The 18,210-nt window shown below is 57.0% G+C and overlaps 1 protein-coding gene across 4 annotated transcripts in view; it reads right to left on the reverse strand.

Annotated features, from left to right (window-relative positions):
* Window positions 1-18,210, reverse strand: part of OSBP2 (oxysterol binding protein 2) — a 163,719-nt gene that overhangs the window by 24,628 nt on the left and 120,881 nt on the right. For all 4 annotated transcript variants that reach the window (XM_088019353.1, XM_028124683.1, XM_028124684.1 and 1 more), the window contains one exon: window positions 5,490-5,746. In XM_088019353.1, the coding sequence (XP_087875479.1) occupies window positions 5,490-5,746 (257 nt within the window). The remainder of the gene's footprint in view (window positions 1-5,489; window positions 5,747-18,210) is intronic.

The raw sequence follows: 18,210 nt of genomic DNA on the forward strand, positions 1-18,210 counted from the left end.
AGGGACATGATGCCAGCCCTTGCGGGGCAAGCTTGCCCCCAGAATGTCCACGGCGATACTGAGGGTTTCTTCTGCTGGGGGCAGGGGCCGTGAGGCCGGAACACAGGGCTCACGGGCAACCCGTGGGAAGCCCGGGTCACCCAGGAAAGTGCAGGTGTGCTGGACCTGATGACGGGTGACGCCCCTCAGCCCTTCTGCACAGATCCCCCAGCCAGCAATGTGGGCGGGCCAGGGCCCGGTGGCTGTGACCCCAGTGCTCATCTAACAGCCAGGCCTGGCACCCCCCCACACACACACACCAGGCAAAATGACTGCTCTGGGCCTCAGGATGGCACCTGACTAATACAAACGATGCTGATGACAAGGAAGCCATGACGAAGCCAACCTCAGGTGGCCGTTGTGAGGTATCAGGAAGAAGCTGGGCGGACTGCTGTTGTTAGCCCACTGCCTTCCCTGAGGCCTGTCCTTCACACCAGGGCGCTCTGCTTCACCCCAAAGATAAACGTACAGGAAAAGAGAATGAAACTGGAATTTATTCTTTTCCTTTATGGAAACGAATACCCAAAGTATGAGCTAGGCCTACGTATTAATTCAATCACGCTCCACCTTACACCACGGGGACCAGCCCAAGGCGACCACACACCAGGCACATCCTGGGTTCCAGGAAGGACGCAGGACACCGGGGGCGCTGAGGTTCCAGGCTCTGTCTACGAACCAAAATTGTTTCACAGGGCTGTGAGGTCCCTCCTCAGCGGTGGGCTAGTTCACAGTTACCCTAACAGGAATCGATGCAGGGGACCACGGGGCCGCCTTTGATCAGACTCACAAAATCCGCCGTTGGGGAGCTCTGCCGCTCGCAATGCCACCCCAGCCCTGTGTTTCCCCCACCTGCTCACTCTCACTTGTTGGCCGAGGCTCCTGATGCTGGGCACTGTGCTGCACACGGAAGCTTCAGGGCTGCCTTGCAGGCTGCCCAGGCCAGCAGGGGGATGGGCAAGATGCTGCCGCAGAAAAGCCCCTCAGATGCTGAGGCCCCATGGACAGATGTCACTGTTCACACCTTCTCTCCCTGCCTGAGAGTGACTCTCCTCACCGGTATAGGCTCCGCTCCATGGCCACTACCTCTGCCCTCTGCAGGCCCTGCCCTGGCTCCCAGGTGTCCAGCTAGCCCCCCCCAAGGGTCACTCTCTTGGTGGGCTGTGGTCATCTGGGCTTGAGCCCCCCTCCCGGCCGACTGGGAACCTCCCCAGTCCCTCCCCAGGCCCTCTACACACCTGGCCTGCAAAAGTGGGCCTGTGAGTTGCTATCCCTGCTGCTGCCATGTGTGACAGAGCGTCACTAGGTGGGTCCTCTGGATCATGAGCTCCAGGAGCAGAGCCGAGTCCCCACCTGGCACAAGCCCTTCCCAGTGAGAAGCTGCTCCAGGTCTGGGTTCAACTACCAACTGGCAGGACTTTCCTAACTGCAGCAGCCATATGGACACGGCTTCACCAACCAAAACCACAAGCAGAGGTCAGGAGGCCGGGGCTAAGTACAGTCCTCCTGTGAAAAACCCAATTATGACTTAATTTCATAAATCATGCTTCCTATTTCTCTGTGACCAGGCTGGGTCATTTCTCTGCAAGACAGAGTGACAAGAGTGGTGCGGGGCAGTGACAAGTGGCTCTGGCCGAGGGCTGAGTGCTGGACCCACTTTCTCACTGACCTTGTTCAAGTGAGGAAATGGAACAAGAATGGCTTTGTAAATGGTAACAGCAGGCAAACATGAGTCGTGGGCAACTTAGAATTTTCTTTTCTGAGATGACACCCGTTTTGGTTCCAACATCACATATTAGGCACTCCCACTGGGCTACTACTGTTGGGGACACAGGTGAGTTAAAATCCGAGTCTCACTTTGGGGGCACAAAGCCTGGGGGGCAGATGACAAAGTAACAGGGGAAAGTGCACAGTGGGCTCAGCGAGGCACAGCAGTGCCTGTGGGTTCCAGAGGGTTCTAACCAGAAGGAACGGCTTTTTGACAAGGAGCTTGGACAGCCTCCCGGCCCTGGGTGACATCCATGTGGGGTTCTAGAGGATGAAAAGGGATCCACCAGGTATCTAAAGGGTGGGGAAAGTTCTAGAAGGTACAGCACAGGCAAAGACACAGAGAGGTGGAACACTGTGGCCCTGTTCAGCATTCCTGATCCAGACACTTCCTCTGAGCATCCTGTTCCCTCCAACACTCACAGAAGGGAAGGGGCCATGCTCGACTCGAGGCGAGTTTCACCACATCGGCCCCCTGGGCACAGTGGCACAGGAATGGGCTGCGTCACTAACCATAGTTCCTGGGGTCTTAGGAATCGTCCAGAGAGCCCCCTCCCTGTCCTGCTGGGAGCTAGGGATCTACAGGCTTGTGAAGGAAAATGCCCTTTCCCAAATTTGAAGGAGATCCGATTGTCCCTCTGACTTTTCTCCTGAAGGATGAACAACCCCAGATTCTTGGCCATCTTGGGTAAAAGTGAAGGCAATGCAGCTGATCCCTCTCTGTGTGGGAAGGGTGCTGCTTGCCCAGGGCCCTCTAAAGGATGCATTTCCCTGTAGGCTTTGGCCAGCCATCCTTCATTTTCTGCTCCACTTGTATGACTCAGCCTCAATCAAAGCCCACGAGGTAGAAAACCACAGCCATTCACAATTCACGGGGCGACGGTGGCTACCCTAAAGTGGGAGTGGGAATAGATTCCCCAAACTCAGGCACGGGGGATGCTGGAAGCTTCCCTACAGAGGGTGTGTATCATTAAGGCCGGGGGTGGGGGGGCGGGTGGAGTTGCAAAGGGATCTCAGCAGTGGGAAGAAACAGGTTCCTCCTCTCCCAGCAAGAACTGGAGTGACCTGGGAGATCATGGTTTGTGCCTTCTGGGGACAGTGGTGGTGGCTTCCACCCATTCTGAGCCCCCAGCTTCCCAGGAAGGGCCCTGGTGTGACTGCAGCCTAAAGGTAAGAGACATACCAGGGACTCAGGTTCCTGAGACTGGGGGCTTTGCCCTGGTGGATGCAAGGCCACCCAGTCCATGTGCTGACTGCAGAGGGGAGGGGGCCTTTGCCGCCCTTGGGGGGGGTCATCCTTGTTGCCTCTGAGAACATAGGGGTCATCACTCCCCCACTGAGCCACAAAGACCTGGCCTTGCATCTTGGCTCAGATACCTACCAGCTGGGTGACCCTTGGCAGCTCAGGTGACTTCTCTGAGCCTCAGTTTCCACTTTGCACTAACAATACCTAATGGTATTAATGAGGTTGTAGCAAGGGGTGAGTGGTCTTGGGTGTGAATGTGCATGGCTTCCTTAGTTACAGATCCCTTAGTTACAGATCCCTTAGTTACAGGGGTGGAGGCCAAGGCCTGGCCAGGGGTGGGGATGCATTGTCCGGGGGACCTCTGCACACAGTGGAAGTTGAGAGATTTGGTGTCTGCCAACCGCGTACGTGATCTACCCATCCAGAACTGACTCGGTTCCTGCCAGGCGAGGAGCGGCATCAGGAAGGGTCCCCAGGAGAAACACGGGGCCTCTGCCCCAGTCCGAGCTATGAGCACAGCCTGCCGGGGCCAGCCCCTCACTTCTGGGTGCGCCCCCCCGACCCCACCCAGTGGAGGTAGGTAGCAGGGGCCCTGTCATCAGGTTCAGGCCAGCAGGGGGGCAGAGCCCAGCCCAGGGTGCAGCTCCCCGGCACTTGGGTCGACTTTCTGGGTGCTGGAACCACACACAGGCTTTTGTAACCCACCCCAGGGGCTTGCTTCCCATCAAACAATTCATTATGCACTTAGATGGTACACGGTTTTTATGGCTTCCTAACACAGAGGAGTCTCTGATGCCTGATAAAAGATTTCTGCTAAAGACACCAGCTGAGAAGCTCATTATCTGGGAAAAGCCGAAACTGCTTACTCAAGACAAAGCGGCTTCGGTGTCGGGGGGGGGGGGGGGAGTGCCAGGGAAGCAGGGAAGCCGCAGGCAGGCGATGGCTTCCGGGCCGGGTGGGGAAACACAAGTGCGTCATTCTGTCATCAAGCGCCTCCTGTCTGGGCCTGTCACCAGAAGGAGGGCAGTGACCCAGACCCCAAAAGTCTGGGGGCTGTAAGGAGCTGGCCCGAGCGAGTGGGGAACATGGGACGACGCGGGTACAAACCAAGGATGGGACCGACTCGCAGGGCAGCCTCTCAGTGGGCACGCCCCAGATGCACACCCAGATGCACCCCTGAGGGCCATGGACAAAGGTCTGCGCTGGCTGAGCACAGGGAGCTGAGTACCTGCGGATGGTGCATCCCAGCAGCCTGGGAAAGGGTGCACCTCCTCAGCCACAGGCCCCAGGGTACGGATTCCTCAGGCTTCCTCCTGCACCAGGGGCGGCTCCAGTAGTGGGGGGGAGGGTGTGTGTGTGTGTGGGGGGGTGGTCTACTCTCCCCACAGGGACTGCCCACAATCCCAGTGAATCAGGCTTGGGGCAAGTCTCTGGTGGCCAGAGTTTCACCCAGGGGTCTTGGCCCACCGTTGGCTCCAGCCTGCACCTTCCCACCCTGTTCTCGGCCTACAGCCTACTCCCGACTCCTGGCCCTGCTCTCGTTGGATCCCCTTGATTTGGAGGCTGGGCACCAGTACTACCCATTGTCTCTGGCCAGCCTGATGGCCTGCCTGAGCCACCTTCTCTGGACGTGGGCCGCCTCCTCTGAGGTGGCCTCCGTTTCCCACACCTCCCCTCTCTGGTCTCCTTGCTCCCTGTGTGCCCCTCCTGGGGGCTGTCCGTGGCAGGAGGCTGCTGCAGTCAGACCTGTGTCTGCAGGGTGGAGGCCAAGAAGAGCATACACATCAGGGGTGGGGGTGGGGGACTGAGGAAGAAGGGCCCAGAAGCACAGGTGAGCATTATATTCTCTGCCACCATGGAGAGACCCTCCCAGCTCCCAGTCACAGCAATGTGGCTTCCAGAACTCTGTGGAATGTGGTGACCCCCAAGGCTGTGCCTCTCAGTTTACAGACTGTGGCTACTCATTTGGCTACTGTCAGGTTGGCATGACCCGTGGCAGGCTCATCCGCAAGCTCTTCTGGCTAAGGGAACCCACAAAGCCAGTCTTCCAGCTGCATACCTGCCCCTGTGGTTGCTGGGCCCTGAGCCTGCTGCTTCTGAGCGGCATACTAGGGAAAGAGCAGGAACAGCTCTTGTGCACCAGAGTGGCAGCCTTGTCCCTAATGTCCGGGCAGAGCCACTTGCTCGGCTTGGGGCCCTGGCCCTCCTTGGCTAGGCCCGAGCCACCTGCAAGCCTCCATCAGGATTGCGCACCCCACTCCGGTTCCCACCAGACAACCGCAAAGAGGGCAGGAGGCTTTGGGAAACGACCTGAAGCCACCAAGAAATGGAGCCCTGGTTTGTCAAGCACCCTGGCCACCACCTACTTGGGGACTGTGGTGCCGGTGACGGGGAGCCCTGTGCCAAGTGGGTGGGCACAGTGGTGTGGGTGGGCACTCACGTTGATCATAGCATTTGAGGTGATGCGAAAGAGGGTGGCCCGCTCATTCGCGGCCTTCAGCTTCTCACTGCTCTCATAGGGGATTTTGAGGCCATCCAGCTCGCTCAGGGAGCGCTGGAGCGCGGCGCCGTGTTTCGCGATGAGATCATTGCACGTGCTGAGGTCGTCCAACTTCAAGGAGAGGCTCTTGATGGCGCAGTGTAGCTCGCTCTTGTCAGCTGGAGAGGCAGTCTCGTCGTCGTCGTCCCCAGAGTCATCTGCAGAAGGAAAAAGAGTTGCCACCGTTATTAACTGACCAACACAGCACCGAGAAGCCCACTGGCCTGGGCCCAGGAGGAAGGAGCAGATAGAGCCTCTCAAAACAGAGGGCCCTACATGGTGCCAGCTCCTGCTCTCGGTCAGCCCTCCAGGGTGGGCATGGGCCCTCGTGAGTCAGTGAGAGGGGATGGAAGGGGGGAACCAGCTTGACAGACCATGCCTGGCCTGCACTTTGGAGGGGGCAGGCCTGCGGGCACCCGCCTGCGTGCGGGGCACCAGCCCCCTAAGCTGCGCCACGCAGGCCAGGGTGGACCGAGCTGGGTGGAGAGGTGAAGACTGCCGCGAGGAGCAGCTCCTGTCGCAGACCAGAGACCCCGGATGAAGGCTGGCTCCTTTCCCCACATCACGGGCCCAGCCTAAGCCGACCTGGACTTTCCTGCCGGCCTCACTCTGCCCTCTGCTCTACGCCCACACCCGGCCACTCCAAACTGCCCCTGTTCCCTGCAACACCTGAGTGCTCAGGCCTGGGGCCTTTCCCACGGTGTCCTCACTGCCTGGAACCTCCTCCTACCTACCCCACCTCCTCAGAGGCCTCACCCCTACCCAGCCCCAGCCCGATGCCCCCTATCTTCAAAGCCTGCCTGAACACCCCCAGGCCAAAGTCATTCTCCCCGCCCCTGGCCATCCTCCTGCAGGTCTCCACCTACCTCCCCATCATGAGCAAGGCCGCTCACATTTGTCCAGACACGGGCTGTGGCCTCTCCATGGCCTCATCAGGGTAGGGATGATACCATGCCCCAGGGACAGACAGGCAGCTGAGGTCACACCCCAGGCCACCCGGCTAGTCTGTCTGCCTCCACAGCCGCCCTCTTCATGCCAGGCCGGCCACTGGGTCCTCTGTGAGCGGGCCAGGCGGGCGCCCCATCTCCTCCTGGCCCATCCCGCTCACCTCTCACACATCCGCCCGGGCGCCCTCAGGGTGGCCCTTCCTGGGAGTCCAGGGTGCCTTGGAGCCCAGCCCGCTGCCAGCCCTGCCTGTGTTGAGAGGGTCGGGTCGCAGGGTAGTGGGGACCTCGGCGGAGAGGGGACCACTGTGGGTGGGGTAGGTAGGCATCCGGCCCGGGCTCTGCTGCTGTTAAAGCACTGGGCTCGCGACCATAAAGACCTGCGGCCGGCCTGCGTGCCCGATCAGAAATCCTTGTAAGAATCAGAAATTCCTGTAAGCGCCAGGGATTTCTGAGAGGTCTTGTTTCAGAAATCATCAGTTTACAAAACTTTTTTCTTTTTTTTTTTTTTTGTGAAGGAAATCTGTAACCCAAGATACAAAATTTTTTAAAGAGGCACATGCTGTGAGGGAACAGATTTCTTCCCGCGGCAGACAGGGTGCATGGGGGTGGCCATGGCTGAGTTACAACGCTGAGCGTGTCCTGAGCTGGTGGTGGCACCGGGACAGCCAGCGGCATGCGGCCTGGGTGGGCTGGAGGCTGGGGGTGCAGCCCCCACTGGGGCCGTGGGCCAGCATCCGGGCTCAGGGCAGGGGCTCTCCCTCTTCCCACCACAGCCAGCCTGGCGATGGCTCGGAAATGGCCTGGTGCCCGGGGACCGCACGTGTGGCACCAACCTCACCGTGGTCTGCAGACAGTGCAAAGTGAGGAAACGTACGTTCTCAGACAACAAGCCACCCGTTTAGGGTGCTGCGGTTACGGGGTGAGAGCCAGATCCGAATCCGGGTCTGTTGAGCATCAGACCCTGGGCTCAGTTACGGTGTAATCTCCTGTCACCTTTCCGAGTTCAACACGTACAACCCCCAGAATGGTCAGCCACCGAGCAGTCAGAACAGGGGCTGCTGTACACTGGGAGGGCCGTGTGGGGACACGCTGGCTGCAGGTCAGCCTGAATGGGACCCCCCACACACACACCCGTGCTCTAAGCAAGAAACACAGCTGGCCTAACTCTGAGCATCTGCCTGTGTGGTGGGCAGAGGTGGGTAACTGCATTTCTAGTTAACTTGTTAATAAGCAGCTCTTAGGGTCCAAGTTCAGGTCCGGCGGCCAGAGACAGGAGGATGTACTTGTTCTGCTCCCAAGTCATGGGCTGTGTTGGTGGGAAAGGGATGGGAAGATTCTTGGGTCAGCAGTTACTGACCAGCACAGTGTGTTCTATGGGGATGGGCAGAGAGAGTCTCTCCCAGAGGGTACAGTGAGATCGGGGGAATGAGGGAGAGAGGGAAAGAGCGCAGGTACAGGGGTGGGGCAAGAGAGAGGGAGGGAGTGGGTGAGTGAAGGAATGAATGATCAGGAGGCCTGTCCAGGGGTTCTGAGTGGCATGCACAGAGGTGGCGGGTCACACATGGGAGGGCAGTGTCTGGAGAAGGGTATGATCAGTAGGAGGGAGGAGCTACTTGGAGAGGGGGGTGGGAAAGAGCCTCTGGCTCAGCTGAGAAGCCTGGGCCTTTATCCCTTGGCAAGAAAGAGAGTGTGGGCACCTAGACAGAGATCCATGGGAAAGATGAGACTGGTGGCAAGTGGCAGGATGAGCAGACTGAAGGGACAGAGAGGCCAGAGTAGCCACAGGAGACCAGGGGCTGGAAAGAACAGGACCTCTGAACCTAGCCCAAAAGTGCTGATGGCAGCACCCACCCAGCTCCAAGGCCATGACCATCTAGTGACAGCCATGCTCCCAGGCAATCCCCATCCTTCGCCAGTCCTCGAGGAGGGGGCCTAGCCGCCATGTGGCCTGACATGTGGCCTAGCTGCTCACTTTCCCACAGTATCATGGGCTGTTCAGACTCATACTGAGCCCAGCGCCATGAACCCCCCAACACAGGCCTGGCCGAGCTGAACCATGAAGGGGACTCTGCCTCTGACATGATGAACTCTGACCATCCTGGGTCTCCAGGTCTCAGTCTGGGGTCAGGGGTCCTTGCAAGGAGCAGACTCACATTAGAAAGACAGATGAAACTCATTATTAGAGATGTAAATAAAACTACTTGCTGTGATACTACTCGAACTAGAGAAAGAACGAACGGCATTGAATTAGCTTCAGCTTTCTGAAGGATAAACCAGCAGCTACCCCTCAAGAGCCACAGGAATGGCTCTTCCACTTCCATGGCCCACTTCTTCCTTTGACAGGGGAACTCCACTTGTGGGGAATTTGGTTCAAAGGAAGGCAAACACTTGTATGCACCAAGTTGTTCAGGCCCGTGGCCCTCAAGCTCATGGCCTTGGGGGTTCTCAAGCTTTTATGACCCCGCCTGTCCCCTTCTGTTCAGTCCACATCTCCACAACCCAGCAAACACTAACCTATCCACAAACGTAAAATCCTATAGAAATTCTGCAACTCTATTAATACAAGAAGAGCAGCAACTGAAATCCAGGGCCAGGTCAAAGCCACACTCCTGGGCCACAGAGGAGCCCCCTGCCTTCCGCCAAACCCATGTGAAGGCCACGACTTAGTATGATGAGCAGCTCTTGGGGGAGGGGGTTGCCAGGGTGTCCTGGGGTGGCATAAAAATAAGGTGGTCGGAGAACTGGCTTGAATGCCTGAGTTCCTGGTTCACCTTGAACTCTGCTGCTTTGTGGGCCTGTCTTCCTACTCTGGGCCTTGGAATCCTCATGTGTACAGCAAGAACAGCAACACCCACCTCACGGAGCTGGGAAGCACCTGGGTATCAGGTGGGCCACATCAGGTGGGATCATCCCCAGCAGCCGCTGCTGCCACATTGAGGGATTTCTGAGCATCTGGCCTGGGAAACAAGATCTAACACTGGGAGAAGCACACCCTGGTTTTCAGGGGCTGGCTAAACTCAATGCCTCTCCATTACCTCCTAGAAAATGCTGGTCCTTTAAAGAAAGGAAGTCTACCTGAGCACTGGGAGGGTGCAATGTTTCATCAGCCAGGACCCAGTGCAGACCCGGGCTTGGCCCCAGCTAAGTTTCAGGGGAGACTGGGAAGGAGCCAATGGACCCCTAGCAGGTGGCGTCTCTGCATAAGGCCCAGGGGTTAAGGCAGGAGTGAAGGGTGGGGAGGGGTAGGAAAGCGGCATTGTTGACGTGCCCAGAGCCCTAGTGGCCCCTTAGTCTCCGCTGCCTGTACGCCAGGGCAGCTGTGCAGAGCATCAGACGATGTCCTGCTTTTCTGGGCCCCTCCTTCTTAGCTGCTGCTTTGTCTCTGTTCAGAACAACTGGTAGAGCTCTGGGGGAGGCATCGTTGGCCCTCAGATAAAGGACAAGTGTCTAACCATAAGGGTGCTCCCCGTCCTCACTGTCTCCTGCTCTGCTCACCTCTCCCATTTTCTTCAGTTGCGGTCAGCTGATACAAGGGTAGCAGGAGCGTTCTGGCAGCCTCTTGGGCTGTCAGGTGACCCCACTCATGGACTGGCCAGGCTGAACCCAAGAGGGTTCAGAGCACGGGCGACTTTAGGTCATTCCCATTGCATCCAGGCCCATGCCTTTGCTTTCAGATGGGAAAACTGAGGCCCAGATGGAGGAGAGGGGCTTCGTCAAGGTCAGACACTGACCTTGGCAGCTATGGCAGCTATAAAGCCCCCACTCTGTCAGATATGGCCCAGACCTTGGGCGAGCTCTTTCCAAATGGCTAAGATGTGTTTGCTGAGGGCTCAGAGCTTGGGACCCAGGGCAGATGACCCAGATACCTTTCCCAGAAGGGGAGGACATGGAGGGGGTGCTTTATGCCCCTGCTATCAGAGCCTCCTCCCCAGGCGGTGGGATGCCAGCCTCTGATCACACGCCACAACCAGCTGCTGCTGTCAGGAGCCCACAGTGCTGGGCAGCACTTAGGTCTGCAGGGCAGAGTGCTGGAGCTCACTTTCTCTCTCAATACAGCCCGGGGGTGGGGGCAGGCAGGAGAGGACAGGAGACTGCCTTTACTGGGCAGCAGGTGTGAGCAAAGGCACCACTGAAAGCATCCCAAAGTGCACATGGCACCTGTCCTTTGCTCGGTGAGGATCTTTCTGCCCCTCCTTCCTGCCAAATGTCAGTCCCTTCACCGGGGTGCATCTTTCTCCTTCGCTCCAGGACAGGCTGTCAACGCTGGCCCTGCAGTGCCCCTCATTGCCTGCCTCCGCTGAGCTCCCTGCAGTCAACTGCTCTGCTTCATTCATCTGGCTTCTGGCTGGCTCTGCACCGGGCTGGTGCCCTCTGGAAATGCTGCACGGACTGTACTCACACCCGACTTGGGTCTCAGCAGCTCAGGAAGCAAGCTCTGGAAGAAGCAGCTTCCCACTGCCCAGTGATGAAGCAGCTGGATGAGAGGGCAGCGTCCTAACCTTGCACCCTTAGCACCCCCATTTTACAGGTGAGGAAACTGAGGCTCAGAGCAGGATGGGTCCTATATGCCTGAGTGGCAGAGGTGGGGTGTCACGCCCTCTCCCCCCCACCCCGTCATCATGGCCATTTCCCATCCCCCAGCGCAGGCCACGCAGAGGGGGATCTCAGTGCAGCTGGCCTGGGAGGTACTCGGTAAAGCCAGGAGAGGACGCTGTACAGACTTCCGGTCCCGGGGTGAGCGCCCACCCTCACCCTGCACAGTGACTTCTCTTTCTCGCAGGACTAATGCGAGCATCTCATCTTGCCCTCTCCTTGCTGACCTGCATCATCTCCCTCCGAGACTGTCAGGCTTGCCAGGAAGAGGACAGAGCCCGAAGGTCTGCCCTGCGGGGCCCTACGGACCCCACCACCCTGTGCTGTCCTCTCCACAAGAGGGCTGAGGCTCAGGGCAGGGGGCATCTGGGCCAAGACCACCAGAGTCAGGGTGGGAGCCCACATCCCCGCATGGCTGGCCTCCAAGGACATGGTTCACAGAGGACAGTGACCCCGGGGAAGCTAACTGGAGGGACCGTGATGGGGGGGGAAGGACAGGAGAGCTGGAGGGGACCAGATGAGGGCCCCCCGTGGCAGGCAGGCAGCAGGGGACTTCTGCCTCCCCATCCTCCCCCCGATCCTCCAGCATGGGCATCGCTCATGCCTGCTTTGCAAAGGGCCAGCCGCTGTCCTGCTGTGCCTCCCAGCAGGGCTGCCGAGGCCATCTTTCGGAACTCCTGCCATGCTTCCTCAGGCCTTGCTCTGGGCGCCGCTCCTCGTGGTGTGCTCCCAAGGGCAGAGCAAACCTCCCCAGCAAAGCGGCTCGGCAGGAGCCTGCTGAGTGCGGCTTCTGAAACAAGGACGCTGGGCCTGGGAGACACAGAAGCCGACTCTGCCCTTCAACTTCCCCAGGGACAACGCAGGGCCAGAGGGCCTGCACCTTCTAATGAAAATGATTTCTCAGTAACTGTGGGGGAACTCGGCCTGACATTCCTCAGCCAGGGGCACTCCCAAGCTCCAGACTGCGGGACACGAAAGAACAAATCGATCCAGCCTCTGCGGCAGACTTGGAGCTCAAGATGAGGTGCAGGCTGCTCTTGGGACAGTGGGACCACGTGAAACAAATGGGCCAGGCTATTCTCAGATACCACCGTTTCTAGAAAGGTACTGATTCCTAAAATACCCATCAATTTTCACCAGCTACACACAAGAATGAATTCTTTTTGTGAGAAGAGAATATATCCCAGGGTGTGTTGACTCAGTTGAGCGTGTGACTCTTGATTTCGGCTCAGGTCTTGATCTCAGGGTCGTGAGATTGAGCCCCACGTCGGACTCTGTGCTGGGCTTGGTGAAGCCTGCTTAGGATTCTCTCTCTCCTCCCCTCCCCCTCCCCCACCTGCTCTGTCTAAACACACACACAAACAACAACAAAAACCAAAGAAGAGAATAAATCCATAAAACTCAGGTTGCCAATACTATAAGGTAGCAGTCAAAACTTGTCTGTCCATCTTGGTCGGCCAGCAGAATCTGGCAGCGGCCTTTCATCCATGGCAAGCTTTCAGGTGTATGGGTTTCCAACCTTTAGTTGCCACACTGGCTTGGCTAGTCCCCCTCCCACCCCATTCATGTCCTTCCTGGAACTTCAGAATGTCACCTTATTTAGAAGGGTTGTTACAGATATAATTGGTTAAGATGAGGTCATACTGGAAGAGGGTGGCTCCTTAATATGACTGATGTCCTTATAAGAAGAGGAGAAAAGACACTGAAATATACGTGATGAGAGAGAGAGAGAGAATAGAGGGACAGTTGTGTTCACAAGCCAAAAAATGCCAAGGATTGTCGGCAACACCAGAAGCTGAGAAAGGCCTGGAACAGATTCTCCTTAGGCCCTCAGAGGGCACGGCCCTGCCAACACCTTGATTTCAGATTTCTGGACTCCAAGACTGTGAGAAGCTAACCTTCTGTGGTTCTATGCCATCAGGTTGCGGTGATTTGTTAGGGCAGCCCGAGGGAACAAAAACGGTGGCTTAAAACAACACTCATTTGTTACCTGGCAGTTGTGGAGGTCACAAGTTGTAAAATCAAGGGGTTTCAGGGCCCTGAAATCAGCCCTAAAGTCAGGACTGCGTTCCTCCTGGAGGCTCCAGGGAAGAGTCTGTTTCTGTGCCTTCTCTGGGCTGTGGAGGCGGCCCACATTCCTTGGACTGTGGCCCCAGGCCCCATCCTCAAAGCCAGCACCTGACTCTGACCCTCAGGCCTCCCTCCTAGAAGGACTCTTGTGATGACTTCGGGCCCACCTGGATAGTCCAGGAGAGTCTCCCCATCTCAGCGTCCTTGATCACATCTGCAGGGTCCCTTTGCCATATAAGGTAACCTATGCACAGGTTCTGGGAATTGGGACTTGGACGTCTTTGGGGGCCGTTATTTGGCTCCCACACCAAGGAGCTGTGCTGAGCTCAACACTAGGCCACATTCTCACCTGCCGTGGATCATTGTGTTTGATTTACTGCCCAGGGGTGTGGTCCTTGGATGCTCTCCTGTTAAACATGGAGACCCCTCCCTGGGCACAGAGACCTCACAAGTCCCTGTGTACCCGCCCCCCAAAGCCTGGCACATGGGTCTTCCTACTGCTCAGAGAGGAGCTGGGGTCTGGGCCAGGCAGTCCTGCCTCGACCCCATGTGGCCTGGGGTAAGCATGCTCATCCACGTGCGTAGGGATGTCCATACCTGCTTTGGAAAACGATTTAAGTGCCTGGTGTGCAGCCAGCGCAGAGCCAGGACTTACTGGTCCCCAGTCCACCTGGATCCTGGTCATCCTTTTCGGTACAGCTCACTTCCGCACAGAACCAGCCTTGAGCTTACTTCAAATCATAGAGGCCTGGAGCCACAGGGAGTCCCAGTGTGTTGGCCCTGCCCCCTGCCCTTGCTCCCCACTCGGGGCTCTCCTCAATGCCTTTCACGGCCAGCTCAGGCTGAGGAGCCCCCTGGGGACCCACACCAGGACTGAGACCCTGTTTTACCCTCTTTTACCAGGGGACTCCTGGGAAGGAGTGGGTTGCCATGGAAACACTACGGTGGAGCCAGGTAGACTATATTTAGAAGTAGATCTTTTCTTTTTTCATCTGTGGAAGAAAATGGATCAGGTTTCTGGGTGGGGAAGCCCTGTCAGGGGGCAGCAAACACAAGCTTGGAACCAAGAAACCAAAAGGCAGCACCGACTGGTTTGGAGGGGGCAGGGACACATGGTGGGGATGTAGGAGTCAGAAGCCCTGGGGCCGCCCCATTTTGTACCGTCTCTTGCTTGTTTCTCTCGGAAGCCTGGCTTTGCCCCCATCTGCCCATGAGTCAAGGCACAACATGGCCAGGGGACCCCTCCCCTCACACACTGTGCTGGAGATGAGAGCAGCTCTGGCTGTGGAGAGGCCGCAGGACAGGCAAGGTCAAGGACAGGGGAAGCCCAGCAACTCACCCCGCCCTTTGCACCTGTACCCAGCACAAGGCTGCATGAGTTGTGTGGTGGGGTGGGGTGGGGGTGCTGAGATGGGTCCTGACTGCAGAGGCAGGGGACAGGCCTATGGGGCTGGAGGGACAAGCACAGGAGCCCCAGCAGGGTCCTGAGCAGGAATTCCCCCACCCTATGCCCCACGCTCCATGCCCAGCAAGGCACCCGCCATTGCCGCATCTTCTTTCTCCTTCCTGGCTCTTCAGCTCACCCTGTGCCCCCTGCAGAAACCTCATGACCTCAGTGCTTTTCCACTTCGGCTCTATTCCCTGGATTTCTTTCCCTTTCTACTCCCATCTGGCAGATGGCTACTGCCCCAAGGCCCAGGACACACGTTGTCTCAATGTCTGTGTGTCCTTTCTCACCCCAGGCCCTGTCCTGGCCTTCCACAGGGAGAGTGGGGAAGGACCTGCCCCTGCCACGGTGGGTCCGCCACACCCACAGCCTGCCACCCAACTGTCCAGTAGCAGCTGACACGCACTTCCCTCACCAGCAGGACTAACCCTGAAGCAGTGATGTCCTCCCTGGGCCAGCAGCATGGTTAATGGGGACAGGCACTCCTTCCTTCCCTCCCTCTGTGGCCACACCTCCCGGGGGCTCCCAGATGCCCCACGGGAGGGCTTCCAGTGCATCCTGAGCCAGAAGGACTCAGCGCAAGGAGTGCATCCTAGTATTTTTGGCCTGGCTGTGCAGAGACAGCCCACCGCAGGGCTGGGGTGATACCACTGATAGTGGGTATCAGTTTCAAGTGAGAACCACAGGGGTGCTGCACTCTTGGCAGAAAACAGCCATTTCCAATCTGCAGTATTAGCGCCTCAAAAATTCAATTACAGCAGGTTTGGTGATTTTTATTTAGATCTCGGGAGCTTTGTTAAGCCGCCGGAATTTGATCGTAGAATCCAATTAGCTGGGCCTGTCTACGGGATGTCAAGTGACTTCGTGGGTCTGAGAAGGAACAGCCCGGTTGCTCAGCGGCTGCCTACTCTGCGCTTCCATATGTTGTGTCATTCCCACGTACAACATGGTATGTGGCAAGATTCACACCCCAAAGAGGGAAGGGTGACGTGAAAGTTAAGGATCATGCCCAAGACACCAAGGCCCCTAAGAGGGGGGCTGGAATTGGCGGCGTGGTCTTTACAGAGAGCCTGGTGGCACCTGCTGCTCCACAGCCCCGGAGGCTGAGGGACAAGGGATGGCAGCAGCTTACCTGCCCCCAGCCCTGAGTGAAGCCTGTGCCTGCCCGGACCCTCCAACCTGGCCTGGAGAGGACAGTCAGGGAGGTGAGCCCTGCCTATTGGGGTGGCGCTGGTCCTCTGGTCCCTGGCCCTGACCCCTGCCGGTGCTCTGCCCCACTCAGGCAAGGGGGAGAGGAAGGCTGAGAGGTCTCTGGGCGCTTCTAAGAGAACAGGGAGCCTGCCACCTCTGACAGAGAAGGGGCTCGGGAGCCCCTGGGTGACAGTGTTGGAGAGGGGACTTCAAGGCTGGGCTGGGGCCCCCAGGGGCCTCTGGGAGGAGGTGGCTGCCTTACAGATGCATGCAATGCAGGAGGGTGATGCTGCAGGACAAGGAGGGGGCAGGGGCGCCGGGCCGGAGCACTGAGGATGAGCACCCCCAAAGTGCACGCATGAGGCAGGCCAGAGGGCTCTGTCCTGGGGAGTGAAGCACGTGGACCGGGTCACATGGCACAGGGAGCCACCGAGGGCCGCCAAGACACTGTGGTCCTTCCTGCCTGCGGAACCCGGAAGGAAAGCAGGTCAGCCTTCCCCAAAGTAGGGCCTGGGGAACATTAGTACTGTGGAGAGCTCTGCAAAAAGGGAATCAGTGACGATTAAAAAAAAAAAAAAAAGATTTGGAAAATAGGATGAATGCCATCCCTCCCCAAATAGGGCAGGTGACTGAATACTCAGAGAAGCTTGGACTCGAGGGCACTGGAAGGTGTGTCAGGATCTATGTGGATGGAAAAATCAGATAACAATAAATAATTAATTGTGAGACCCTGGCAGGCAGATGGAAAACACAAGCCAGAGCACCATGGTTGTCTTGGCCTTTGGTCTATGGCTCATCTCCCCTCCTCTTTCTCTGGTGACCAGCACAGGGTGTGTTGAGGGCATTGGGGACCTGGTGAGACTGCATCTGGGCTCTCCGGCAACTTCCCCTGGAGAGGGGTCCAGGGGTGACACCATAAGTAGGGACAGCTATCAGCAAGGCCAAGGGATGGGGCCTGAGGGATGGATGCCCTGGGCTGATATAGAAACCGGGCTTTGCTTCCATCTACTGGAGCTGCAAGGGGCAGACCCCTCATCCCACAAACACATCCGTGACAGCCAAATCTCCCATCTTCCCAGGGAAAAATACTCCCTGGGACCCCTTGACTGGTTACAGACTCCAGCAAGCAGAAGGCTGGCAAAAATCCCCAAGGGCATTTTGCCACCGTGCGCAGCCAGTAACACGTGGTCCCTGCGGCTGGAGGACAGGCAGCCATGCGGCTCTAGGTGGGGCCCCTCCTGCAGCCCCCCATGTAGCCTTGTTTGATTGTCAATCACAACGTGAGAAAAAAACACAAACCTGATTCTGGGAAATAGTAACCCTGAAGAATACACCTGCTTGCAGGGGACAGAGATATGTTTCTTTAAAACCTGGTAACCGAAAATTGGCCAACAGAACGAATGTCCTCGGGATACGAATTGACACTTTATTAATGGAAGGCTTCCACCTAGTCAGCGCTAGAACATTATCCTCTGAAGACAAAAGTGAATGCTATAGCTTTGAAAGGATAAAAAGGCCTGAAGCTCTCACCATGAACAAAACATTGAAACCAGAGACTACCATCATGTCAGAGCAATCTCAGAAAAAGAAATGAGGTTCCTGTTCCCTTTTAGAGTAAAGGGAAATTGCCATTTTCTTGTTTGGAAATTCCATATTTATGGCATGTATGTTAGTCATGTATGTTCTCCTCTTTAAGTTCTGGCCTTATCTCCATCACGTCTGTCTCCGTCAGAGACAGCACGCCCTCTCTGGCAACCATACTTCCCCGGTGCTCAAGCCACACTAACTGCTTGCTGCTTTCTAAATAACATTGTGCACTTGGTGCTTTGGCACATGTTCCTTCTACCTTCAATGCCTCTTTCCCTTTCTTTTCTTCATGAACGCATACACAGCTCTCAAGAATGGGTTCTGGAATCAGACTGCTTGATTTCGAATCCCAACTTAATCATTTACTACCCATATGACTTGGGCAAGTCATTTAAGCTCTCTGTGCCTCAACTTCTTCATCTATCAAATGGGGATAATGTAGCTCCTTATAGGATATGTGAAAATAAAAGGAGATAATGTAAAGTACTCAAAAAAAAGGAAAAAATCCCCACGGGCGTAGAAACCCATCTGCTTTCCCCTCACTGGAGGGGGCTGGGGCACAGGGTCAAAGCCACGAGCCACAGTGAAGGGTGAAAAATAAGTCCACATGAGTGACAGGATTCCCACAGAACCTGGTGCCTCCTCAACACGGCAGAAGGCTGTGACCAGGAGCCACACAGTATTCTCAGGATGACGAACAGCTCTGGAAGCGGGGCCCACCTCCTCCAGGGAAATAAACACTGGCACAGAGACGGAACATAAAAATAGAGGCGCGGGCTCCAATTAC

This window comes from Eumetopias jubatus, unplaced genomic scaffold (genome assembly GCF_037043125.1).
Source record: "Eumetopias jubatus isolate StellerSeaLion01/CBP00866 unplaced genomic scaffold, mEumJub1_p1.0 scaffold_16, whole genome shotgun sequence".
NCBI lineage: Eukaryota > Metazoa > Chordata > Mammalia > Carnivora > Otariidae > Eumetopias > Eumetopias jubatus.